This window comes from Chaetura pelagica, unplaced genomic scaffold, assembly GCF_000747805.2.
Source record: "Chaetura pelagica isolate M959 unplaced genomic scaffold, ChaPel_1.0 scaffold71, whole genome shotgun sequence".
Classification (NCBI taxonomy): Eukaryota; Metazoa; Chordata; class Aves; order Apodiformes; family Apodidae; genus Chaetura; species Chaetura pelagica.
Window position 1 is genome coordinate 1,632,561 of NW_009952435.1, and position 27,208 is coordinate 1,659,768.

The 27,208-nt window shown below is 35.4% G+C and overlaps 1 protein-coding gene across 1 annotated transcript; it reads right to left on the reverse strand.

The window, feature by feature from the left end:
* Window positions 1–842: 842 nt before the first annotated feature.
* On the reverse strand, window positions 843–27,199 carry ZPBP (zona pellucida binding protein; the record flags this gene model as incomplete). The annotated part of the gene is made up of 8 exons (XM_010008366.1): window positions 843–934; window positions 5,250–5,427; window positions 7,239–7,315; window positions 10,155–10,373; window positions 12,236–12,379; window positions 17,496–17,621; window positions 20,664–20,744; window positions 27,151–27,199. Coding segments are annotated over 8 exons (966 nt in total), but the record flags the coding sequence as incomplete, so codon positions are not given.
* Between the last annotated feature and the right edge of the window lie 9 nt (window positions 27,200–27,208).

Here is a 27,208-nt window from a genome sequence, read left to right on the forward strand (position 1 = left end):
AGTATAAACTCAGTAATATTTATGAAAAACTTTGCAATTTGCACAGGGCATGATCTGCAAATACAAAACAAATAGGATTTTAAACAGGATTCTGCTACTGGATACCAACTTGAATAAGGCTTTTGATGAAGAATAAGGAATGCATTAAGCCAATCAGTAATTTTCAACAGTCTTACAAAAGTAAAGGAGTATCATAAGAACTACTGTGGTATTTTATGTTATCATTTGTTTCTTCAGGTAAGAGCAAAAATGTTACGCTCAACATGGTATCGTCAAAGGCGGAACAGATGACTGACCCAATTGGAATTTTGCATTCTTTGGGAAGAAGTTGCCAACTGTTCAGTAGTGGTATTTTAGGTCATCTTGAAAGAAAGCTTTCAAGATGCTTTTGCCTTCAAGGCTACATGGCAACATTCATGACCTTTCAGTGGTGGATGTACACTACAAGCTGCTCTCTGTAATCCTCTTAACCAACAACTGAACGGGCAGGAAGATGAACTACAATACAGACTGCTAACGTCAGTCTGTGTTAAGAGCTTCTGAGGTCTATCAGCAAAGGACTAAGCATGAAAAATATCTCTACTTTTGTATTTTCTCCTTGTGACTTAATTTATTGTCTCTATATGTATTAAGCTAGCAGATATCATAAAAACCTTAAAAACTAATTAGTCCCAAGTGCTATGACCTAAAACATTACCAATATGCTGATGAATCTTTTTGTCTTAAAAACAAGTGTATTCTGTAGATGTATCCAAAACAAACTGTACATTTAAAAAATATTTATTAATATTACCAAGTTAAAATTTATAAGAGCTACTACAAGAGTACAGATCCCTCGGTCCTTAGCAATTGGTTGCTCCATATACCAAACTGCTGTCGCACTGAAGGCAGTGTGTTCCATTACTAGGATTGTATGATCCTGGGCTGCATGCAACTATGGTCAAAAAAAAAAAAAAAGGAAAAATGTGGAATTTAAGTGATAATAATAATGAAATGTCTGGAATACATCTTTATCTACTTGAAAAAAGATAGATTTTTTTCAAGCATTCTGCTAGTTGATTAAAAATTGTATCTATTTTATAATAATATATGTATTACACCATATTTTTCTCCTGATCGCTTTTCACTCCACTGACAGGGGCTATCTTTATTAATTACTTTTTAATATGGCCTATATCCAATAAAGTTTTATATAAACTGCTATAGTTGCTTGTGTAACTAATGTAAGATGAAATGAAGCTGAAATCTAAGCTCTGATAATTATTAAGAAGTAGTGCAAAAAATACATTAAACCAGAAATCAGTTTATGATGCAGAACAAGTGTTCCGAATGAAAAACGTTTTTCCTGTTGGAACGTGTTATGCCATTTGATAAAGTCTGTACAGTCATCTGCTAGAGCACCTTGCCACAAAAGACTAACTCAGCATTATGTTCTTGGTAAGAAAAGCAGAATGTGAGCTATTTCTTTATAACAATGCTGAGTCATGCTTCAGTTTGGCAATGCTAGTCTTTCTTTAGGATAGATCTTTAATTAACAGCATTAGTGTTCAGTATGCAAAGGTGATTAAGACCTCTCTGCCTTTTGCAGACTGGTTGCTTACCTGCTTGTTGTGTTTTGCCTGGTTAATAATGAGGTCTTAGTCAAGGGCAGGTTGGACAGGGCTTTGAGCAACCTGGTCTAGTGGGAGGTGTCGCTGCCTATGGAGAGGGGTTGGAACCTGATGATCTTTAAGGTCCTTTCCAACCCTGAGCATTCTATGATTACTGCACAAACCTTCAGATGTTCAGTATTTGGTTTGGTCTATCTTATTTTGTTGAGGCTGGTAGGATTCACTTGATCCCCAGTGCCTGATACTAGCTTGCCTAGCATTTTTTGCCACTGAAGAAGGTTTCAGAGGTCTTATAAAATGTAAGAGAGCAGGAGTCCTCTGCAGGTGATGTCAAAACCTTATTTTTTTGGTACATTAATGTAGGCAGACCAAGAAGGCTTTACTGGAAATAGAAAGCTTTACAAATACATGTAATTGAAGGCATTTTCCAATCTTTCTGTCCAGAAAATCAATCATCTGTGTACCAGAGAAATAAGTTTACTCCTTGTATTGAAGATTATAAGCACATTTCTAGGAAATCCTTCAGAATTTTCAGTTTATTTAATTGGAGCAAGGTAGACTTTTGTTACAATGGGATAAAAAAATTATTTCTCAGAAGCATCATGTGTTTGCTATCTAGCAGAAAGCATAAAAAAAAAGCAAGGAATCTGAAGAAGGAACCTATAGGTTATTTAGCCAGCTGCTGGAAAGTCTCTTTAACCTTAAGTAAACTTAACTTGTTAAAACATTTTCATTAATGGAAAACTCCTATTGGACTATTTTACATATTTCCCACCTCACACCTCACAAACTGAAATGCATGTTTTAATTTGTTCTTCTATCCTATAAGCTAACTAGTATTTGGCACTCTCCTCTGATTTTTAGGACTATTTCAGTATTCTCTTGAATACTGTATTTCCTTTTGAACTTCAAGTTACTATTTTTCAGTAATATAATCACCACACTGTGAGAAAGAACCAAAGAAAACTAAATTAGAACTGACTATTCAGTATCTAGTCTACTAAAAATACCACAGAAATCAAGCTCTGCAGAATAATAATACAGGACGAAAAATATTTCATAAAGCTAATACAAGGCATGATATCAAGGTGTGTCTCCAGAGAAGCCCTAAGCAACATATGACATCTTCTACTGTATTTATATCACAGCTGCATCTGATTAAAAATATATATGCATTTAGAAAGCAGAAAAATTATATTTACAAATTTGGTGATGTGAATGTGACTCAATTGCCTATGTTAAGTAAAATGTAATGGTAGATCACACCTCATGTAGCTGGAACCAAAATATTTAATTAACTTATCCTTTAATAATGTGCTTTATTTAACATAAAATCACATTAAATAATTTCTGGGACTTTTATTCTCATCAATTATGTTTATCCAGGCCTGCTTTACAGAGGCAGAAGAGTAAATGGAATTATTAATCAGCAGTAAATCAGTGTTTTTAAGTCTTTGCCTCTCTAAAACCACTCAGTAAAGGGTTCTGGCTGAGGTGGTAACTGATGCCTGATGAATAAAATATTGGTATGTTTTACCACCAGTGTTTTCTGCCAAAAAGATTTCTCTAAAGATAGATACATCACACAGTGACTAATCAGGTCAATGTGTTTCATTGACTAATTCAAAAAGACATTTAGACTAGAAAATGGGAGTAGAAGGTGAGACAATAGCCCAATATTTAATGCCATTTTAATAAAAAAGCAGAAGGGGAAAATAAATGAGGATACTGTATGATATAGAAGATGAGACTTGAAGCATGGGGAAGAAAATGAATGCAAGTTCTAATACAGGAGAACTAGATTGGTAGATGATACCATAAGTGAAAGGGTTATGCTTAGTGCACAGGTTGTGTGATGGCAGTGTGAAATGTTGGATTGTTCACAGAGCACTGCACAACAGCTTGGAGGAAACAGAACTACTAGAACAGTACATGAGACTAGATATTCTAAAATCAGTAGTTGAAAGAGAACAGGTGTATCTGAATATCCATCTGTTTTGCTGTATGAGAATTAAAGAGAGTAGGTTTGTTTATGAAGCCCGCAGAGGATATGCATAGATTTTTATTTCTCCATGTTCTTGGGCCTACTCCATAACCTATTCCATTCTGTCACATCCTTATCAAGATCCAGAGACTAGAAAAAGTTGCAGTATTCAAAGCTTAATGTACTCTAAATTTGAAAGTGTGAGTAACATCTGTTCCCATGTTCCAAAACAGAACTGCCCCGTGACAGGGTAACACAGATGATAATCTGTGTTTGCAATGTATCTGCAGTGATACCTTGGGACTGGAATTAACCTATGACTGGTAAGAAATGTTTCATGAATTTTGCAGAAAAGGAAAAAAGAATCCAAAAAAACACAGAACAGCTGATCAGGCTTCCATACTATGTGAAGATTTCATGAATGAATGCTGAAACACATGCAGGTAAGTGGGAAGTAATACAACTTGATGTTGTTTCACAATGAAGATAAACACATAACTTCAAAGCAAGGTCAAGGTTGTAAGGGACCTTAAAGATCATCAGGTTCCAACCTTCCTGCTATGAGCAGGGACACCTCACACTAGACCAGGCTACACAAAGCCTCATCCAACCTGGCCTTGAACACCTCCAGGGAGGGGACATCCACAAACTCCCTATGCAACCTATTCCAACACTTTCCTACCCTCATGGTGAAGAATTTCTTCCTGATGTCTAATCTAAATCTACCCTCTTGTAAAAAAAAAAATAAATGGAAAAAACAATCTCATATGGGAACATTTTGCATGTCCCCCAATTTTTAGTTGTCTGTTTTCTTCCATATTCTTACTAATTCTTTTCAAAGTGTATTCTGTTCTGTATGTTGTGGTTCAATAGGTAATACAGTGTTTTCTTTCACTATTTCTAGGTCTGTAGGGAATGATGGAGATGTCAAAAGCTTGACAACAGATTTATTCTCTCTGTTTCTCGTCTTCCACTGTTCTTTTGAGACTGCAGGTTCAATATCTGGGAATCATATGAATAACCTGGTCTTGGGTGAAATGCCATCTGGCAAAGCCAGTCTTTAAAGCACCGATCCACTCCTCAGTATCTATGAAGGGCAATATCACTCATTTTAATATAAGAATTGACAAAAATAAAATCACCAGAATTCTTTCCCTCCCTTTCCTTATTCTTGCAAATCGATTACAAATATTAAAAAATTTAATTTTATTTTTCAAAGCTACACAGAGTGATTTTTTATATATTATTCTTACTTTACTCCAATCTGGAGCAAATCTACATTTAAGTTTGTAATTAAATAAAAGCATTGCATTATTATGCCCCCTTTTATAAACTTAAGAACAAAAAGTATTGTCTTGTTTGTTGTGCCATAAAATAGTGCTATCTAGAAGTCTGAACTTAATCTGATTAATTTTAATTTAAAGTAGTCCAGAGAAATTGTGAGTCTGGCTTGAAATCTAAATCAACAAGTTCTTACAAAAGTTCTGCCCAAGTACTAACCCAACGTACTACTGATTACCTTGACAGACTTGACAAGATCACAGTCATAAACATTAGGGCATAACAATTTAATAAAGGTAAATAACAAAATACTGAGTTCAATCAGAGAAAAAAAAAAATTTAACAATAGTACAATAAATTGATTTGTCACTTACCACAACACTCTGGACAGTCTGGATGCATTAGAGGATTCATTCCATACCCTGGATAGCAGCGATCAACCAATACTGTTCGTAGAGTACCTTCAATGTAGTATATTTCAGACAACGGTTCAGAACCTTCCCTGCTAAATTTCAGCTGTTTGTTAAAAAATATCTGTATCAATTCTTTTGCCTAAATTGAAACAAATAATTTTTTTTTTTCAGAATACTTGATGGAAAAAGGTCAGAATACAAGAAAAGACAGAAGAGTATGAGTTAAGATTAAGATTTAAAGGATGTACCACTAAACCTTTTGATCCTAACTGAATGGAAACAGGAGGACAATCTCACATTCTTGGATATGTTGGTTTTAATTTAAATAAACCTCAATTAATTAATGCATTGTCTTTGAAATTGTGCAGATTACACAAATAGAACTTTAAAAGCTAATCAATGGCAATTTTGCCTACATTAGACATCTGTAGTCCAAAAATCAATAGATTCACAGGTTTCCCATCTATATAGGTTTTTTTATCTCCATACATTATTTAGGTTTGCTTACATTTCAGACGTACTTTCCATCTTTATTAGCTATTTCTGTTCAATAAAAAGAAAATGCCAAAGGTCTCCTGGAGCCAAGTTAAGTAAAGGGATGATGATGATTGATGATGATGATGATTATTATTATTATTATTTCAAATTTAATAATTAAATACTAACTGACTTACTCAAAAAGATTTGCACAAACACATTCCTCGATAAGGAAAAGCAATCCTTTCAATTAGTGCAGAAGTAGCAGCACAGAATCACAGAAATGTTATTCTAGTCCATCTCATCTACTCAATCTTTCTAGCCAAAGGCTATGTTTTGCTTTGGGTTTTTTATCCTTTATATTCGCTGGAATTTTGCAGCAATTTTTATGAAGTGTCTTCCACTGGAATATTAAATAGTTTGTCATAGTAGTTAAAATTAAAAATGTGACTTCTAACAGGCTAAAATAAACATGTAACAAAAAACAGACCCATTAGCAGTCTGACAAAGTCTAGCAGTAAAAAGTATCAATGCTGCATATCCAGAAAGTGCTTCATTTGTGTACAGGGATTAATGATATATCTATATAAAGCTAAAAACAAACAAAAAAACCCAAAAACAAAAACAAATTGACAACAACAAAACCAAAACAAACAAACAAAAATCTCAAAAAAACCCCCACAAATAAAAAAACAACAAACCCCCCCCCCAAACAAACAAACAAAAACCCAAACCAAACCCCCAAACTTTAAGCGTCTTGCTAGGTTCAATACAGACACAAATTGGCAAAACCAAATGTATTCATGCTCTCTTAATTTGATCCTCTTGTCTGTATGAAAAAGATTAACTTGAATGACGAACTCTCCCCACAAATTTAATGGTTTTTTTCAGTGGATAGGATGGAAGCTGCTTAATGAGTACAATGTTGTTTTAGACTCCCTCAGTTCTCTGTTGGAATCCCAAATAATTATTTGCATGCCTTCTATTTCTTGGTATTTTTTCTATAGTTTACTTCCCCTCTCTCATTTCCCCTTTAAGAACTTCTGAATTGGTTAAACTGGTGAGTGAAAGTCTCTCTTCTTCTCTACTGTAAAAACCAAAAGTTTTAAAACAGCTAAAATCTGCTAGATCAATTATAAAATCACTTTGAAGTGATGGAAAGGCAGTCCCATTGCAAAACAGCATGTCTGATATTTATAAGATAGCACATGTTCAAAGTTTCTTTGTTTTCTTGCCACTTTCATACTCTTAATATGATGTCTTTAATGTAGACTGGTAGCGTGATCTGCCTTATCCATAACAGCAATAGAAAATCAGCAATTTTAACTGATACAAATGTTACATCCACTAAAGCTTTTAAACTGATTTATTAATTTACTAAACAAAGTATGTTTCTTTTTAAAATGTTGTTGTACTTGACTATGAGAGTAGCTTATCATGTTAGTTGCCTTTCTATCCTTCTATCTACTGTACCTTCCTCAGTCTATGAGATGTGTCACAAGCACGTCGCTGACCTAGTCTGTTGTGTTTTTCTCGGCTTAAGCAAGCAACTGTAATAAAACACAATCTGTTTATAAATCAACAAATACAATTAAACCAACATTTTTATTTCATTTATTTACTGGTTTATGATTCTGGTCAGTTCTCATGTTAGAATTTAGGACTTTTTACTGTAATTCAGATGTCTAACTTGTAATGTTTTAAAGAAATCACAGTGCTTGTCCTCTTACATACATTGCATGTCTCTATGTAATTTTCAATATACTTAAGTATGTTATGGGAACTGGCATTTATTTGTAAATTCAAATGGCAAGGAAATGTATAATTCTGTATTCTTCCCAGACTTAAAATTATCTGAATTGTTTCAAAAGAAATAAGCCACTGCCTCTGTAATTACCTGCCTGCCATTGCAGTTTGATGAAGACTCAGGTTTTAAAGCAGTCATTCAGAAACCCTAACAGTTCAAGCTTCTGACTACTCTGTGATGGAACAATCAAGCAGCAAAAACTACCTACTGCTTTTAAAGATTTTCCTTGCCCCCTCTTTGCACAAGTTCCTGAGCTCAATTCCTGAGCCTCACCCATTCAGCCTTCTACATTCTCATTGGAATGCCTTTAGCACATAGAACCAAAGGAAAACTTAAATATTGACTGAAGAAAAAAGGGTATTTATGTTATAATAACCCATTTGTGTGGGACCACATTCCTTATCAACTCACTAGTACTAATATGCTATGGTGAAGGCTCGGGAGACAGTTAAGTAATCTGCTGGACTGCTCTCCAGAACTGGCATTAGGGTAAGTTGCCATGTTAAGAATAAAATTATAAGTTAACAGGGGAATTTAACTCCTTATAATATAAGCTGTACCTACCTCTGTCATGGAAGCAATTCTGAAACACCAAATACTACTTAGAGATCAAAAAGGACTTTTTAAGAATTCAAACTACCTAAAAAAAATACAGTTTACCACTGTGTCCTTTCAAAGCTTGCATCCACCTAAACGTATATCTGGAGAATTTCTCCTCCTAATGTTCAGATATTCTATAAAGCTTGGACTTCAGCTAAATCTCATTTATCCAGTTTCAATAACCTTAGGACTGACCATAACTAACTGCCATATGTCAGTGTCATCCACTCCAAATACAACTTTCAGAGAAATACAGCTAATATTTTCATTGATTTTATAAGCAATTATATTTAATTGTCAATAAAATAAAAATTGGAAATAGGAAAATTGAGCAAAATTAGAATAATAGAATCATAAAATTATTTTATTTGGAAGGGGCCTTTAAAGATCACCTAGTTCCACCCCGCCAGCCATGGGTAGGGACACCTTCAACTAGATCAGATTGCTCAGAGCCCCATCCAACCTCACTTTGAATTTTTCCAGGGATTGGGCTTCTACCACCTCTCCAGGCAACCAGTTCCAATGTTTCACCATCCTCATTGCAAAGTATTTCTTCCTAATATCTAGTCTAAATCTACCCTCTTCTAATTTAAAACCATAACCTCTTGTCCTATCACTGCAGGGTCTGCTAAAAAGTTTATCCCCATCTTTCTTATAGGCCCCCTTTAGGTATTGAAAAGCCACAACAAGATATCCTCAGAGCCTCCTCTGTTGTTTAATTTGTTTAGAAACTAAACCTTTCAAATGGCATGTGCCGATACATAGTGACTAATCTAATAGAATATATGAAAACCATGGTCTTTTTTAGAGCTGAAAAATTAGTAATTTCAAGAGAATATTGCAGATGTTGCCATGTACGTTCATCTCAACAATTAAAAATAGCATCTCTTTGGCTTTTAGTGATATCTCTAATAACAGAAAGTACTTCAAGTGAACTGAACATATACCGAGGACTGTTTTACAGCTTCATTCAGGCCTCACCTACAGCATAAAGGAGTTGAGACTGTCTTTTCATACAATTTCAGTATTAAGAAGGAATATTCTGAGAACAAGTCTCATGGAAAAAAAAGTATCTCATTTGGGCTTGCATGACATGGAGGTTTCTTACTACCACAGTTAATGCTTTCAGCAAAATGCTGGTATTGGAAAAATCTTCTGAAAACAAATAAATGTAAAAGTGAAAAATTATTCTTAATAAATAAATTTCCGGTAAGGTCTTCTGTTATGTATAGATATAAACTCATTTATGTATAACAAACTAATAAATGCATCCAAATATCAGCTAAAAAGTTTTATACCTATTACAATACATAATCACACTCCATAAGAATTCTTAAATATCCCCTGGTTTGGTGACATCTTCACAAGCCAACTAACGATTTACTTCTAATCAAGCCAACTCACTATTTCTGGCAACTCAGTTTTACTCAGGTCTCCTTCAGGCTCCTTTTGTTTTAAAGAAATAGAAATGTATTAAAACCTTCTCTTCCATTGTTGCCACTTTAAGAAGGAAAAGTATCGCAGTTTATGGCATTTAGCTTTAGTTATAGAAAATTAGACATCCACTCTTAGTCTGTCATTTGGAAGCTGTTTATAAAGACCAAGGCACAGCAATGGAGTGCTTTATACACCTTTTGTAGGTGGGTAGATGAAGCTAATCTGGGGATTTACAGCATATGGTATATCACATTCCCTCCTATGTTGGTATGCAACAAGGGACATGATAACGTTTTATGATACAGAATTAAAAACATTGATGTATCCACAGCTGCAGAAAGTTCTAAAGCTCTTATGAAAGAATGCAAAAGATGCACTTCAGAGCAGATAACTTTTTCTGATACTGACATGAACTTCATATGCAATACTTTAGAAAAATGTCACACTCCAGAAACTTTATTATTAAACCCTTGCAATACATTCAATTCTAAATTCTAAAAAATTCTACATTCTAACCATTATTCAAAAGCAAAGCAGATTTTTACCTGAAAATGTAAAGAAGATTACACTTTGTCCACCAGCTCTCTGCATTTTTAAATTATGGCATTCTGAATTAATTAATGTAACCTTACAAGAAAATTCAGCAACAAGTTGGCTTAGTTTTTTAAGCAACTTTTTCTCAAAACAAGTATTACGAGAACTGTTGCAGGGAGCTGCATGATACCGGGCTGTGAACTCATAGTACATTTCAGGATCAGAATAAGCTGCAGGAAAAAATGTGGAAGATTATGAGAAGCATATATGAAGTAAAAAGAAGAAATATTTGTGTATTTGAAAATAAAATTGCCATTTTAAATCCTTAAATTATAGATAAAACCTATTTTTCACCCCAGAGAATTCTTAAAGATAAAATAGTGTATGCTGGGCCAGCTGAAAACACTTAAGAGACTTTTGTAAGTCAACATTCTTATTTATATCCATAGGTTGGTCTTACTCCTTATTATTGTAATTTTTTTAATTTTTAAACCAACAGGAGATTACAGAAAAGGGATCATGATTATGAAAGCTAAGGTTAATCATAGAAAACACTCTTTAGTATGTGACATAGCAGCTCATCTCACACATTATGGCCATTTATAGTAGTATGTTACACATTTTTTGGTCAGCTATCATTGAAATATTTTAAAGGCCTTAAAAACTGAATTGCTTTCCCCAGAGTTCAACAGAAGATGTAAATAATAAGACGAACAGGAATTCTTCCTCTGTGAGCATAAGTAATTGAAAAAACTTCTATATAGGTATGAAATTTACTTTTATGGATGGATCAACTATTTCACCTATACTGCAAAGCTAAATGCATACCTGGGCATCTTTTACAAAAAGCCAATGTACAAACAAAATGCATGTTTCTAGTTTTTTCATAATAGTCACCATACTTAGCCAAAGCTGAAGATCAACATAGCACAATGTTAAATAGAAAACAGGAGTAAAAAAATGAAGAACAGGCAACATGGTACGGGTAGAACCACGGAAAGGAGAAGGGGGTCACAGGGAAGAAGAATGAAGAAAAAGAAACTGAACCAGCCAAAAGTAGAAGCAGAACATCCAAAATATGGTATGCAATTAAGACAGCTCATTAGATCCTCTACCTTGCCTTCGCCTCCCGTTTCCTTTGCTTTTCTGCTGCATATTCCATATTTTTTGGTATATATATATGAAACTTGAATTTTGTATGCTAACATTCATATTGGATCCTTTCTGAAGGATGTAAGTCTGAATTACTGAAAACTGTAACCATTTCCATCAAAACCCTTTCAAATAAACTTTTTCCTTTCTAGTTCTGTCAATCAAGCTAGCTGCTAAAAGTCATGGTTATTCTGTATGGAGGCTACTGTGCCTAAGGAAAATTAATTTACATCAGAGGTTAATTTAGGTTATTGTGCTCTACCATGTTTCTGAATGATCACTAGTACACATTTTAAATTCAAGAAAAGAGGCCTCTAGCCTACATCTGCACAAGAATAAAGTATCCTTTACAGAAGAAAAGGAGCTAGTAACCAATAAATGACATCACCTTTACAACCCTTCACGTTATTGAAGACTTTTTACTTGCTGAGAGTGAAGGAAATGGAATCAGAACAGGAAAGAATAAGCTTCAAATATTGTATCATTAAATGATACATACTTAAAAAACGCAATCAAGTATTAGTTAAGGCATTAACATGTGTGAAGTAAATCCATAGAGCTGTGCTAAAAATAATCTCATAAAGAATAATTCAGTTTAAAATTATACTATTTTACTATACTATACTATACTAATTTATACTATATTAAGGAATACTGACCATTCAATCTGTTAAGACTTCATGATGTTTTCTGTTTCTTTTTTAAAAAGATCTGTATTCATACGTTTCTCAGTCAGCCATTGAGCTTCATTTAAGGCTCTGACATTAAAGGAACTGTCTGGAGTAACTAATATTAAAAACAATTTCCCAGAGAAACACAATGTCTTTATCTCTGCAAATTTAATTATAAATAAGCCTACTTATTTAGAAATAGCAACACACATTTTTTAAAAGAAAAATTTTTCAAGGCAACACCAAACTTACCTGGTTTGATAACTTACCATAAATAGAATAATTCATTACGAGGTTTCTATCAGGTTGCATTGATGTTAGCTTATAAACAATGGAACAAGTGTAAACTCCACTCATGTTGAAGTGTCTCAACACTAAAGTTCCTGTTGGTGATATCTGCACATTGCTATTTTCTAGTAAACACAAAAATGAAATAAACGTATTTATCATCATGAGAAAATGCAGAAAGTTATTTACTGCTAAAATAAATTGTTATTTACTGTTAACCTGTGCACAAAATATTAAAATTATGGATTCTTCTGAAGGCACAGGACTCAGAAACTGGAGCTAATTGGGTGTCACCCAATTCAGCATTGTACATATATGCCTTATTGCTTCTGTGTTTTTAAGAACTGGTTGACAAAGCAATCCTAGAAACCTGTTTTTCTTCAATCTCAGGCATTTACCATTCCCTCCAATAATCACTTCAAAGAGAAAAAAAAACTCCCCCATCCCCCCCCCAAAAAAAAGGACACAAAAAAAAGATAGAGTGGGCAAAATAATCTTTTCTTATACTTCTTTATAGTCAAACTGACTACTAATCTTTCTTCTTTCAGGAACTGCCTCAAGAATTAGCTGCTGGTGGTGTTTAACATGTAGTACAGTTAAAAGCAGGCAAGACAGGAAGTTCAAGTTAAGTATTAAAAAAAAAATTACACATATATGCCAAAATGAGAATCATGGATGTTTAAGATTGTAAATTAATCCTTCCATATGGAAAGATATGTGCTGCTACAGTGGCCAAAGTCTTAACAGAACTCCTTAGTTCAAGGCAGAGAGGAAGCAGGATCCTACTTCAAGGGGGAAAGTTCTTCAACTAGGTTTTTTAAAGAGAAAGAAAAGCACTGCTTAACGTCAGATATGTTCACTGATAACAAGCCACACAGTTGTCTCATGTAGCCTGCATATGAGTTACATGATGACAATTTATTAGTCTTTTCCTGACTTGAAAAGTCCTCAGGCAGTAAAAATACAGACACAGGTTTCTCAAATAGTAATATGCAGCCCATCTTGCTGGCAGCTGTCAAAGAAAACCTTGGGAACCACTAGATTAGTGTTGATTATAATGGATTTAAAGGTAAAATACTTACTTCAATAAAATATTTTGAGAATGGATTTCTATTTCCATTTTCACAGGGCAAAAATAGATAATTTTAACATACTAAATAATTTAGACATTTTATGTAGATGATTGAAGCGTAGACAATTAGTGTGGTACAAATGCAGCATATTTTTAGTCTGAAAAAAAATCAATGCTAAGGACATGAGACCTCTACACACACATTTTAGGGCTTTTACTTCAAACCAGTCCTAATCTGGTTTTACAGATTGAACATGCATTATTTCTCAAAGCAAACATTTCCAATTAGCTTCACCCAAGAGATCCAGTTTGTGCACGCAAAGACCAGACCATGATCCAAACAAAACATGGAAAGTGAGTACAGTCAAGCAATTCACTTCAAATCCAGAATTCTATTCAAACAAACTTGTAACTGTAGATGTAAGTTTATTTTCCTGGCATATGATTTTAAAAAAGATATTGGGGGAAAAAAGCAGCCTCACGAAGTGCGTCTTTTTACAAACTTGGCCAGAGGGTGTAGGACAACTTTGTTGCCCAAGAAACCATATAATCTTTTAATTAACTGAATTTTGCCACATATATCACTGTGTTTGGAAAAAAAAAAAAAAAAGAAAAAAAAGAAAACAGTGGCTGGTAAAAAGACTATTAAAAAGACTGGAAGTGCAAATTCTTTTACAAGAATGGTTTGGGATTCTGTATCAGTCTAGGCTCACATTAATGGCACACTTTTTTTCATTTTTTTGGATGATGAAAAGGTTTTGATCTGATGACAAACTACTAAAGACTGCTAAATCTATAGGATATCATTTGCTACTGTGTGCTGGAACAGCTATCAGGAAGTCATGAGTGATGTTCCTGAGGGATCAGTACTGCTTAACATCTTTGTTGGAGATGTGGACAGTGGGATTGAGTGTAACTTCAGCAAGGTTGCTGATGATACCAAACTGTGTTTAGTTGACACCCTAGAGGATTCCATCCAGAGGTACCTTGACAGGCTGGAGAGGTGGGCCAGGGCCAACCTCATGAAGTTGAACAAGGCCAAGCGCAGTGTCCTGCACCTGGGTTGGCACAACCCCAGGCACAAATATAGGCTGTGGGGAGAATGGCTGGAGAGCAGGCCAGAGAAGGACTTGGGGGGGGTAGTAGATGAGAAGCTCGACATGAGCCGCCAGTGTGTGCTGGAGCCCAGACAGCAACTGCATCCGGGGCTGCATCAAAAGAAGTGTGGCCAGCAAGGCCAGGGAGGTGATTCTGCCTGTCTACTCTACTCTGGTCAGACTCAGCTGGAGTACTGTGTACAGTTCTGGTGCCCTCAGCACAGGAAAGATATGGAGCTGTTGGAGAGGGTCCAAAGAAGGGCCACGAAGATGATCAAAGGGCTGGAGCACCTCTGCTATGAAGGCAGGCTGAGAGAGTTGGCACTATTCAGCCTGAAGAAGGCTCTGGGAAGACCTTATAGCAGCCTTCCAGTATCTGAAGGGGCCTGGGGAAAGGAAAGCTGGGGAGAGGCTTTTCACCAGAGAGGGTAGTGACAGTACAAGGGGTAATGGTTTTAAACTTAAAGAGGGGAGATTTACGTTAGACATCAGGAAGAAATTCTTCACCATGAGGGTAGGAAGGTGCTGGAATAGGTTGCCTAGGTAAGTTGTAGAAGCCCCCTCCCTGGAGGTGTTTAAGGTCAGGTTGGATGAGGCTTTGTGCAGCCTGGTCTAGTGTGTGGTGTCCCTGCTCATAGCAGGGAGGTTGGAACCTAATGATCTTTAAGGTCCCTTCCAACTTCAACCGTTCTATTATTCTGCAATTCAATTATTAATATTGTCAGAAAACCAGCACAGATTTAAGAACTATAGTTCCGATCTTTGGCATACATCCAACTGCCCTGTGTGGGACAAAAGCAACACCATTAGTTGACTGGATAGATGGAGCACCTTTAAAATCTATCACTGACAGCTTTGCTATACTTACAAAATGCATTACTGAACTGCAAAGATGATAATAAGCCTGCTAAAGACAAAGCTTGGGAATCCAGTCAAGAAATCTGGTCACAAGTATTTTTTGGAAGTCCATCAGCAGAAATGGAAAAGTAAAGTGTTTTTTTGGATGGATTGAGTCATTGAGTTTAATAAAGAATGTTATCCTGCCTTGAACAATGAATGGTTCATATACCAGAAAAGATCAGAATGTTTACATAGTACCCATCAGTTATTTTAATGGCATGGCTGTGCCTAAAGAATCTCCTTTTGGATCATGAATTCAAGAGCATGTCATGTTATTGGAGTGGGTATTTTTCTAGTGTTCTAAAAGAAACCACACTTAAAATGCCTTGCTCCATCCATGGGATTATCTGGATGAATACTGCCTATGCAGACTAATTTGGGTTCACAAATCAGACTATTATCTTTAAAATTAAATTTTAAAAGTGATTAACCTACCCACCCCTTTTAAAAATCTATTTCTTTTCCATATTACTCCTCTGCAGCAGGTTCTGTAAGACAAGTGAGCAGAATTTCACATATTTTTCATGTTAATTACATTATATGATTTAATATGTCTCTATTACACAAGAGACATTTCACATGCATGAGGTACAAAAAATCAATGTGAACAAGTTCAGAGGTTCCCAGCAGTCACTGAAAACAGGCATCATTTGAAACAAGAGTTGTTTTTTAATTCATGTTAAAAGAAGAAGCGAGACCACTTTCCAGGATCCTCAGGAATTAGAAGGATGCAAAACAGAGGCATTCCTGTGAGAATTATGTTACAGAGACTAAATCCCTTAACTTTCCATACCCTTGTGTAATTATATTACAAACTAAGTGTTCCTGTATTTTAGTTTTGCTGTTTACTAAACTTAAAACCAACAGCTTGATTCTCCTTCAAGTTCTTTCAGTGCAAAGAAATAGTTACTCCCTATCCTTCCACCCCATCTCTCATTTGGACCACTTTTACAGCAGAGCAACTTCTAATTATACATTAAGAGCAAAAGTAAATTACAGCAGAATCAAGCCAATAGACTTTTCAGAAACAAATTCTTGAGGCATTTAGAAACAACTATTAACCCAGGTAATAAAATCTAATCTTCAGATCAAGCTACTGAGCATGTTCAAATTTTAAATATGCAATATCTGAAGATGTCCAAATAGGTAAATACAGCGATGAGTTACATATATACATGCACAGAAACATAAACTAACATGTTATATAATAAACCTGAAAAGTGTTTTAGGAATGAAACATACTCTGTTTTGTAGTCCAGATAGGACTCTGATGGTCTCTCAGGAAGCTTTGTAAGTCAAATACCAGTTGTTCTCCAGACCTTTCACAGCACTGAAGGTTAACTGCAAACTGGGCTGCATTAGTAAAAATATATCCAGCAGGTCAAAAGAAGTGATTAGTATCTCCCTAGTTGGTACTCATTTGGGCACTCTGGAACACCATGTCCAGTTTTAACTCCTCAGTACAAGACAGATAACTAACAAACTGGAGGAAGTCACCAAAAGACTTCTAAGACAATTAAGGTGTTGGAGCATAGAGCAAGAAGCAGAGGAAACTAGGATTTTTACCCTAGAGAAGTCAAAGGAGGGAAATGCAGTCCCTAAGTACCTAAGAGTGGGGAAGAATAAACTACTCTTTTTAAGTGCACCACAAAAGGACAAGTTGCAATAAGGTAAATTCTGATTGGAAAAAAAAGGAACAGGTTGTACAGAAAAGACAGAAAATCTCCAAGGATAGAGATTCCCCAAACTCAAGTGGTCAAAGTTCTGAGCAACTTTGTATCTGAAGACAGTGTGTCATTGAGCAAGCATTTGGCCTAGACCACACCACACATCATCCTATTACTCTGTCCTTGCTGAATGCTCCCAGCTGTCTTAGTGCAGCAAAGAATGTCATCCTCAGCCTCTGTTGGATCCAACATGTCCTGCTCTGTCTAGTATTCTTTAGATATGGCACCATTCTTTTGAGAGATCTAAAAATGTGTGTTAGCTTTCTTACTTTCACCCCTTTCTGAAAAGTGAAACTTAATTTCTACAACATACATACAGACATTCACAATGTATCCTCAGTTACTTCTCCATTTATATTCCCACCTTTATAATCTTTATGATGCTTTGGGGAGCTGGGGGGCGCAAGGGGAAGGGGAGAGGGTGTGGGGGAAAATAAATATTTACCTGAAGAAAGTCGACCACCTGGTCCATACCACTGGAATATTGGATCAATCAGTTCTAAGTTTCGCAGATTATTTGTAAGACACAAAATACGTGGGCTGTCGTGATACAGCCTGACATAAACTTTAACTGAAAAAAAAAATAATAAAAAATTATCATTACCATCAAGTATTCATCAATGGTGTCCTAACAACGAAGTATACTAATTTCAAGTCAGTGGTTCAACAATCATCTTGAACAGAGTTCTAATTTTGGGACTGGTTCTGCTATCTCTACTGTCAAAATGAAACACAAAACAGAGAGCAGTCTTTTTCTTCTCTAGAAACTAAAATTAAGATAATTATTTTCAGTTCTGGCTTATCTGGTTGTGTAAACAAGAATCACAGCGCACTGTAATATCTTCCAGAAGGGAGTATGTAACTTAGCAGGTTCTCACAAGCATGGGCTTCTGCAGCGTTCTGTCTCAGCTGGTCTCTAACACACCCATGGAGAGAGTGAAGTTGCCATTTCCATTCTATATAGCAATTTCCATTTACCAGTGCAGTATGTATTTGCTTATAAAGGGTTTAGCATTCAAGCTTACTAAATGGTGAGCTGCCTATTTTTTAATTCAGTCATAATGAGCCAGGAAGTAAACTGTTTAAGGAAAGGTTTTACTTAGTCTTTCTCCACGGTAAAGCAGGTATGCATGTCTTGTATGCAATTTGTAGCATACAGGTGCTTCCAGATCTTAAGTTGTTTCTGAAACTACGATTGGTGCAATCATGATAACTTCCATAATATGAATTATTTCTGCATGTACAATCTGTTTTATTTCCCTTCCCACTGACAATCTGCAAAACACTTATCCTCTTCAGAAGCAAGGGATGCTGGGTACTTCTGCTCTAGTGAGGACAAATTTGAATACATCATGCTCTCTGTCAGGCTACACAAATGCCATTGAAAAGTTACAAATAATATAAACCATTACAACTAGAACATTTGTGATTTGGAGAATCTGACTAATAATTACAACTGAATCAAATAAGAAAATTACCACAAAGCTGTCTTACCATTGACTATTTCAGGTTCCCCACAAGTGGAAAACAGTTTAAATATTTGTTGCAGGAAGGCATTAATGCTCAGAAAAAGTGTTTTCACTTTTCCAATGTGTCAAGTGGTGGCAATGCCACTACAGTTTTCTCTCCTCACAAAGTATGAATGTTCACTTTGATTAATAATGTAAAAGCCACTTACATTCACATTGTAGTATTATTTTTAAACAGAATAAAGACTCAGATATAACATTTAATACATATAGACTTAGATAGAACACTTAATACATAAGAATAGCTTCAGAATTTGTATAGTCTTAAGATCAGAAGGTATGTCTATCCCAGCTAATCAGTTTTTTACAGGAGCTTATATTACAGAAAACAGCAAAGTAAAGGTTTTCAATTATACAATAGCATAGCATGGAAATTAATGTAATTTACAGGTTTTCTTTCAGTTTTTAATCCCAAAGCATGAAAATTAAAGTGAATTCTACATGTTAATGCAACTGCCAATCTGATGTTTTTTTCCATTGTAAATCCTTAATATTTTTGCTCAGAATTTACTAACTGACTGGCTTTAGTAATAATCTCTTGAAGCAAAATTGTATACATTGTATATCTCTCCCATTTCACATTTTATTTTATTTCCTCAAGGTCACTTTGTTCTGCATTGTATACACAATAAAAAGTAACAAAATTATAGAGTTGCTATTATCATAAGCTGCCTAGATGGTAAATTCAGTCCCATTGCTGTAAATATCCGTGACAGATTTCTAAATATGTATCACAGGAGTAACGTAACAGACGGACATCTGATAGAAAATACTGGCTGAAAAGATATCTACCAGGTATAACCTCCTTCTTCTTTTTTAAAAATAGAGTCTTACCCTTTTAATGACATTTTTTCTATTTTTCCTATTTGTTTATATTCTCTCAATTATAAAAAAAAATCCCTTAGGTAGTGATCAAAAAAAGAACATTTATGTCATGTATTTTAAAAGTGTAGAATTTGAATAGTGTAACATTCTATTTAACCAAACTTTGGTGAAAAAAGCCCTCAAAGTAGAGATGTTGCCCAGCATCTCAAAATAAAACTGAATCCAAGTCTAGTATATTCACAATGGTCTGTCCTTGAGAAGGCAGAAACATTCTTTATTGATACTAAATTGTTCAGAAACACAGTTGGTACTGACATTTTTAGTCTTGCCTTCTAACTTTAAAATTCCCCTGCATCATTCAAATTGTTGCCATGTTTACAGACATGAATCAGAATAGGAAGAGAGAAAAAGAACACTAATAGGGTGAACTTTTAGGTCACTCAGAGGCATGATTTAACATCAATGTTAAATAATATTATAAGTTAAATTGCTAAAAGAGAAACCTTTATATAAATTATTTCCCAGAATTTTTGTACCTTTGGACAAAAATTAATTATGCCTAAGAATCTGAACAACAACAAAAAAAAAAGGTTAAAAATGTAATTTAGGATTCCTCCAAACACAAATACTACATCTAGATATGCTACTAGTAAAATTAAAATTGGAAAATGTACATGGAGAAAACTATGGGCAAGAGTATTAACATGAGTAAATATATGGCAATGAGGAACAGCCTAATATTTATTTTATTTTTCAGATTTTTCAATAATTGTTTTGTTTAATGAAAAGAGATAATATTAGTTAATGAGAAAGTGATATTACATTTTGGAGCTTGATGTATTTAATTTAGAAAGCAATGAATTATTTTCTTAATTTTTGTAGGATGGAACATAAACGTCAAGTCTCGAGTTCTATCAGCATAACAAGCAAGATGAAGTTGAAACACCTACAGTGCAAGACAGCAGCATTTCAGAGCAAGAGTCCTACAGCCAGGTGGAGTGCTACAGAGAACACTGTTATTTTTATTAACATTACAGAAAATAATTACTGTTGTTTCATTAAAATGGTAAAAAAACCAAAAACAATGAAAAATAAATTCCAGTGAAAAATATATATTGTGGGATAGCCCATTATATATACCTATAGTCAGTACACTTAAAACCATTTAAAACAATTCAACAACAAGGGATATGATAAAGAATGGCCTTTTCTTGGTGAAAAAAAAATATTTTCATTACGATTTGTTTAAAGAAAAATACCTGGAGATACGACAGATCCCTCTATTTTTAAGCTATCGTGTCTTGATCCCACACTTCTTAAATATGTCTTTGAGGACTGAACTGTTAAAAGATAAAACAACGACATTTTAAATTATCTGAAAAAGCAAGGAGCATACTTTAGGTTAATCTAAACTCTTTAACAGACTTGTTCATCAAAGGATATTAAATGAATACGTGCATAATGTCTTAGACAAGGAATGACCCTCACTAAGGCAACAAAAACAATGACAAAGGCCTGATACAGAAAAAGCATCCTGATTCTGAACAGCACTTAAGTTTAGATTAAGATTTCAATATATTCATGTTTTACAAAAGAACAGTCACATTTTATATTATGACTGTTCAATATGGGGATAGGTACTGTCCAAAATGAGGTTGAAATTTAGCTGCATTGTTACAATACCCTCTGTTGGGATCTCAATCAATGTGTATGCTGATCATTAATGAAGTAATGAGCTTGGGTTCCGTCATGATTATGATTTACTTAATTTTGCCATGAAAAGAAATATAAGGTATTTTATGGCTACTTGAAATTGAATTTCTTCTCTTTTAAATAGAAATTAAAAACACATTCATAATTTTGCAAAGCTTTGCAAGACATACAGGGCTTCTGAAAGAAAACTGAACTATATTTCAGGCCAACATACCAGTACAAGTAAGATCTGAGATTCTTTTACAGACTTTACAGAGATACAGAACTGAAGCAAGCAGATAATGGTTATTAGACATTTCAGCATTTTGTGTTCTTTGTCTCCACCTTCTGCTTGGAAAGAACAGGGGCTACTGGGAGTTAAGGTATGTTTGTGATTTCTAATTCTTTTGGGGAATCTGGGAAAGTAAATAACAAAGAACAGAAAGGCCTGAACACCAGCAACAGCAATAAAATATGGAACATAGCAGCAACAGCAATTTTTTTATGAAGATGGGCATCAGACTAATGCTTGTTGCTAACTTAGGTTCAATATTAAAAAACTAAAACCAGCAATAAACACTCTGGTAAACTGGTTATAGATTAAGGCATTTGTTGAGGGTAAGGAAAGTGGGGTCAAATCCCCACTTTCTTTTGATTTATCCTGATTTAAGCAATAATGGGAAATTATCCATTCACCCCCATCTATTACACAATGGTAGCTGTACTTCTCTACAGCACTGTTGTGGAAAACAGAAGCAAGGCAGACAACATAAATAAGGTAAAAAGAACTGCCTGTACTTGTAATTTCAGATGTAACTAGAGTATGCCATTGAAAATGCTTAGAAAGTAGGATGAAATATAACCTTACTTGAGAAAACAAACAAGCAAGCAAAGAAAAGAGAGAAGATAATCCTAAGAATAGTCTCAGATATGATGGATTAACAATTTAATTTATTTTGCAGTATATCTTCAATGTGTACCATTTCCACAACTTTGAGTAATTTAATTTTCCCCAAAGACCTCGTAGGAGAATTGGAGAGTTTTTATCAAAAAACAAAACTGGAATATTCATGTTAAGTCTTTCAAAATTCTACTGCACTGGCAGAAACAAAATTAATTTTTCATTAAAATTCAGCTCCCAAAAGAACATTATAAGATTCTCCATTGACAAAAATCAGCATATGCTATGTTTTTAATAAAAGCATACTAATTTATAGCAAATTATGAACCCTACCTGAAAAACAGCCCATTTTAAAATTCCTTCTGCCACTACTATTTATAAATATTTAAATAACGGTTAAATTTATGTATCATAATTGGAAATGAAAAACAATAATAAACAAAAATAATGAGAGAAAAAATGAAAACAACAATCTTACACAGAAAGTATTCAAAGCTTATGAGAAAGTAACTGAACAAATTCATCTAGAAAAGTTAAGCATTGGAAATTGACATAGCATGAGCAGATATAAATAACTTTATGAGATGTTTAGGCACTACTTAATCAATGCAGAAATCATAGAATCTTAGGGGCTGGAAGGGACCTCGAAAGATCATCTAGTCCAACCCCCCCTGCCAGAGCAGGGTCACCTAGAGTACATCACACAGGAACACATCCAGGTGGGTTTTGAATGTCTCCAGTGAAGGAGACTCCACAACCTCCCTGGGCAGCCTGTTCCAGTGCTCTGTCACTCTTACAGTAAAAAAAAATTTCCCGGATATTCAAGTTGAACCTCCTATGCTCCAATTTGCACCCATTACCCCTTGTCCTATCACTGGTCATCACTGAGAAAAGCCTAACTCCATCTCCCTGACACTCACTCCTTACATATTTGTAAACATTGATGAGGTCACCCCTCAGTCTCCTTTTCTCCAAGCTAAAGAGACCCAGCTCCCTCAGCCTTTCCTCATAAGGGAGATGTTCCACTCCCTTCATCATCTTTGTAGCTCTACGCTGGACTCTTTCAAGCAGTTCCCTGTCCTTCCTGAACTGAGGGGCCCAGAACTGGACACAATACTCCAGATGCGGCCTCACCAACGAAGAATAGAGGGGGAGGAGAACCTCTCTTGACCGACAAACCACACCCTTTCTAATGCACCCAATAATATTTTTTTTACAATAATAATTTAAACCCAAAGATGGAGCTCTTGAACTTCTATTTAAAAAGAACTAGTAAAAGTGGAAGCAACATGATTATTGAAGAGCAGTAATCTAAAACGTATGGAATTTGTTTTTTTGTATCTTCAATGGCAATGTAGGTGAGATTTTAAGAAAGTCAACTTAAATGCTTATTCGTTGTATACACATTTCAATTTACATAGCAGCCATTTCAATCAGTAAATGTTTCTTTCCAAATTATACACTCTTGCCCTCATTTTCTACACTACCTTTCAATTTTTTTTCCAAGTTTTTCAGGTTTCCTACTTTAATTCATTTGCTCTCCTCCTAATCAACTGGAATGGTTCTTCCTGAAGCAGTTTCTAAAAAAAATGATCTCCCAATTCCCACTCTCTATTTTAAGAGTGCATATGATCAGGTTAAAAACAAGGTTTTCATAGAAAAAAAGAAATATCAAGAGGTCATTAAGTCCCACAGAAAGAGCAACAAATACAAAGGACAAGGGAAGTGTTTAAACTGCATTTTAAAGTCATTAAATATATTGTTTCATCCCTTCAATTTGACCTTATATTTAACAAGTATGTTAAGTATGAAAAGTTGTTTCATTCATTTTTGAGAAGAGTAGTTGAGATTTCTGAATTAATTCCTCCAATTAAGTTTTATAAGCAGGCCAATGCACTAGAATATATATATGTAGAAATAGTAACTAGAATATATATACATATATAGAGACCCTATATATATAGGGTCCGCTTCCTCATTGTCTTGTACTTCTTATAGGTATAATACAAGCTGTGAGCCACAGTTCATTCTGCAGAATAGCACAGATGAAGAAAAACAGTTTTACATCACTATCAGACATACAGAAGTGTAGGGTAATTTATCCCCAAATGTCCCAGCTGCATAAAGAGCCATTCCTAAAGACTGAAATTCAAAGGAACATTTGCCATATAAAGTAGCAATGCTACCTGAAGATATAAAGGGCTACTTTAAAGTCTGATGGAGTTAAGTTCAACAGCTTTACTACTAATTCATGCAATTGAAACAGGACCAAGATCCCGCAGAGGGTTAAAATGCTAACATCCTGTTTGATGCATCTAAAATCTGCGTGGCAGATGTGTATATACGTTCTGCCTGAACACTGAGAGAAACTGACAATGTGTATTTTGAAGGGGTTCTGCCTAAAGGGAAAAGCATCCCAACTCAATATCAGAAGTAGCAGGTGGCTTGTACCTTCAAAACCAAGCAAACGCTTCTGCTCTTTCCTGGTTGGAGAGGTTTAAAACAGTGCCAGGTAAAGAGGAGTCCCTTCCCAGTGCCTGCCCAAAGGAGAAATCCAGGTAGGTGAGTACTGGCCAAATCAACATTCATTCATGTTCCCATTTAATTGAAAGGGAATGCCATTCACCCACTTAAAAGTTTCATATAAAGTATACTCTACAATTTCACGAAGTATTTTATTCTGAATCTTATAGTCTTAAAATTAATGTTACAGTTGCAAAATCAATTATCTTCAGAACAATTCATAAGAAAATTAAATTTGGACTGAAAATTGTTGTGAAAGGAAAGAGTTTAAAATGAGCCTAAAGTAAACAATCAATTTATTAATTAATAAAATGCTGAATTACTAGAATGTTCAATTGGCATAGTTTAAATTAACTTATCTGGAAATGAAAATTTTATGAAGATACAGGAAAAGATTTATTTAAACTATGGTAATTGCTGTAAGTTTTTTCAAAGTAATTATATTCTAAAATAAGTTTTGTAAAGATGTTTCTGCACTAAAGAGTATATAAATAGCAACGCCACTTAAGTAAGTTATTTTTGCTCAATCATGCTAATAGACAAGTGTTTTTCTATATCCGAGTATTTTAATTACAGCTGGCATTTCTAAGCTGCCTATTGATGTAAGTGCTTACAGAAAGATTACCATTTCTAATACTAGTCGTATGAAGTCATACAGGAGAAACTCAACTTCATTTTCTCATCTGTTTCAGTTAAGTTTAAAACTTTTGAGAATAAGCCTGCAAGATATGAACCACATTACATTTTTCAAGTAGGCTTTCATATTTCTTTCCTAACAATTACACCACTAACACGTTTCATATGTTTAAAAGGATAATATTTTCCTTATCCTACCGAAAGGTAAATTTTAAAATCTTGTAGCTTTTCAGTAACATTGAAACTTCCTTCAAATGGCTCAGAAAAGTTGAATGTAATTAAGTCATGTTAAGCATATGCTCCACATTGTCCTCAAGAAGTTTAATTATTCATTTCAGGAAAAACACATAAGCCAAAACTATCAGCATTAGTAAACAAAAAACAAAATGAAAAATCCTTAGGGAAAATGGTTCATGTTCTTTACATCAGTCTGAACTCAGACTATATAAATACACTCCAGTGCAATATACAAGTGTCTTTTTTTTGGCGTTGACATTGTCGATTATGCCTACTGAAACCAAAGACAGAAGAAATCCTGTGACAAGGTTTCAGTGACTATATACTGAAATACTGCTCATGGTTTTCCCTTTTTTTGTCAGAGAGCAGAATAACTCTGAACTTCACTCCTGATCTTGCTCATGGAAAAGACTATGACTTTCTAAAGGAACTGGTGAAATTCAATCATAACCAGATTATAGAACGAGATCTAGCACATACACAGACTAATATTAAAAATAAAATCTAATTTAATACTATCAGAAAGCCTAGGTGATTTACTATAGTCAAACTTCAGAGCCTCACCAGGAAGCAGAAACTGTCATTTCAGGGCATTCCCAGTCTTAAGAGTTGAGAGGCCATACAGCTGGATTTCCCAATCAGTGAGAGCTGACAGTGCAATTACGTACACAGCAGGTACAAGATCAGCACTAGTATGCCAGAAATGCAGTGTCTTGGCATCCTACCACATCACTATTTCTGTTCCTCTGAGGCTTCAACAAAGTTACGCAGCTTTTTTAGGTGTGTACCAAAGTTACCAGGTGCTGACTGTGCATGCAGCTCTCCTGTGGTATCAGACTCCCTCAGGCTAGCGGCTTCCATGGCACACAGGAAGGAGGAACACCTCTCTCCCCAGTGCTGCTCATTTTTGAGGGGAAAAAAAGAAGATTACTTGGATAATCTTTTAGCTTTCCTACACCTATTTTCACCTCCACAGGTAGAAAGTAAGTTTAATCCCACTGGTGGATATGGTGGATATAGGGTGGGCAAAAGCACTGACAGATATTTAACAGAACCCACAGGGGAAAGCTGCATGTCAAATGCCTCACGTCCTGTCCAACGAACAACATACAAAATAGATCAGTAAAACCTTAGAACTGTCAGGCTATAAAGAGGGTCAGGAATGTAGCAACATATGCATCTACTTTTGTAGAAAAAGTAAATAAATGCATGAGGGCAAGTCTTAATGAACTGGAGTTGTTTAGTCTGAAGAAAAGGAGGCTGAGGGGAGACCTTATTGCTACCTGAAAGGAGGTTGTAGTGCGGTGGCAGTGGGCCTCCTCTCACTACTAGCAAGAAATAGAAGAGAAAATGGCCTCATGTTGTGGCAGGGGAGGTTTAGGTTTGGAAATTAGGAAAAAATTATTCACTGAAAGGGTTATGAAGCATTAGAAACAGGCTGCCCAGGGAAGTGGAGTCACCATCCCTGAAGGTATTTAAAAGACATGTAGGGACATGGTGGACTTGGCTGGCAGCGCTAGTGCAATGGCTGGACTTGATCTTAAACGATTCTGTGACAACGCAATAAACAAGAAATGAAGTCATGAAAACCTGTAAAATCCACCTCCGATGCTGCAGGCAGGGCAGGGGAAGCAGACAGTGAGCTTTCAGCGCCACGACAGCCACCTTCCCCGAGGGACACGGGAGGCCTGCGCGCTGACCCCGCCGTCCCAGCACCTGCCCGAGGCCCCGGGTGTGGCCGGCCTGAGGGACGGTACCTGCGGGGGGTGCCTGCAGCAGGAGGAGGACGAGGAGGAGGAGGCGGCAGGCAGGGAG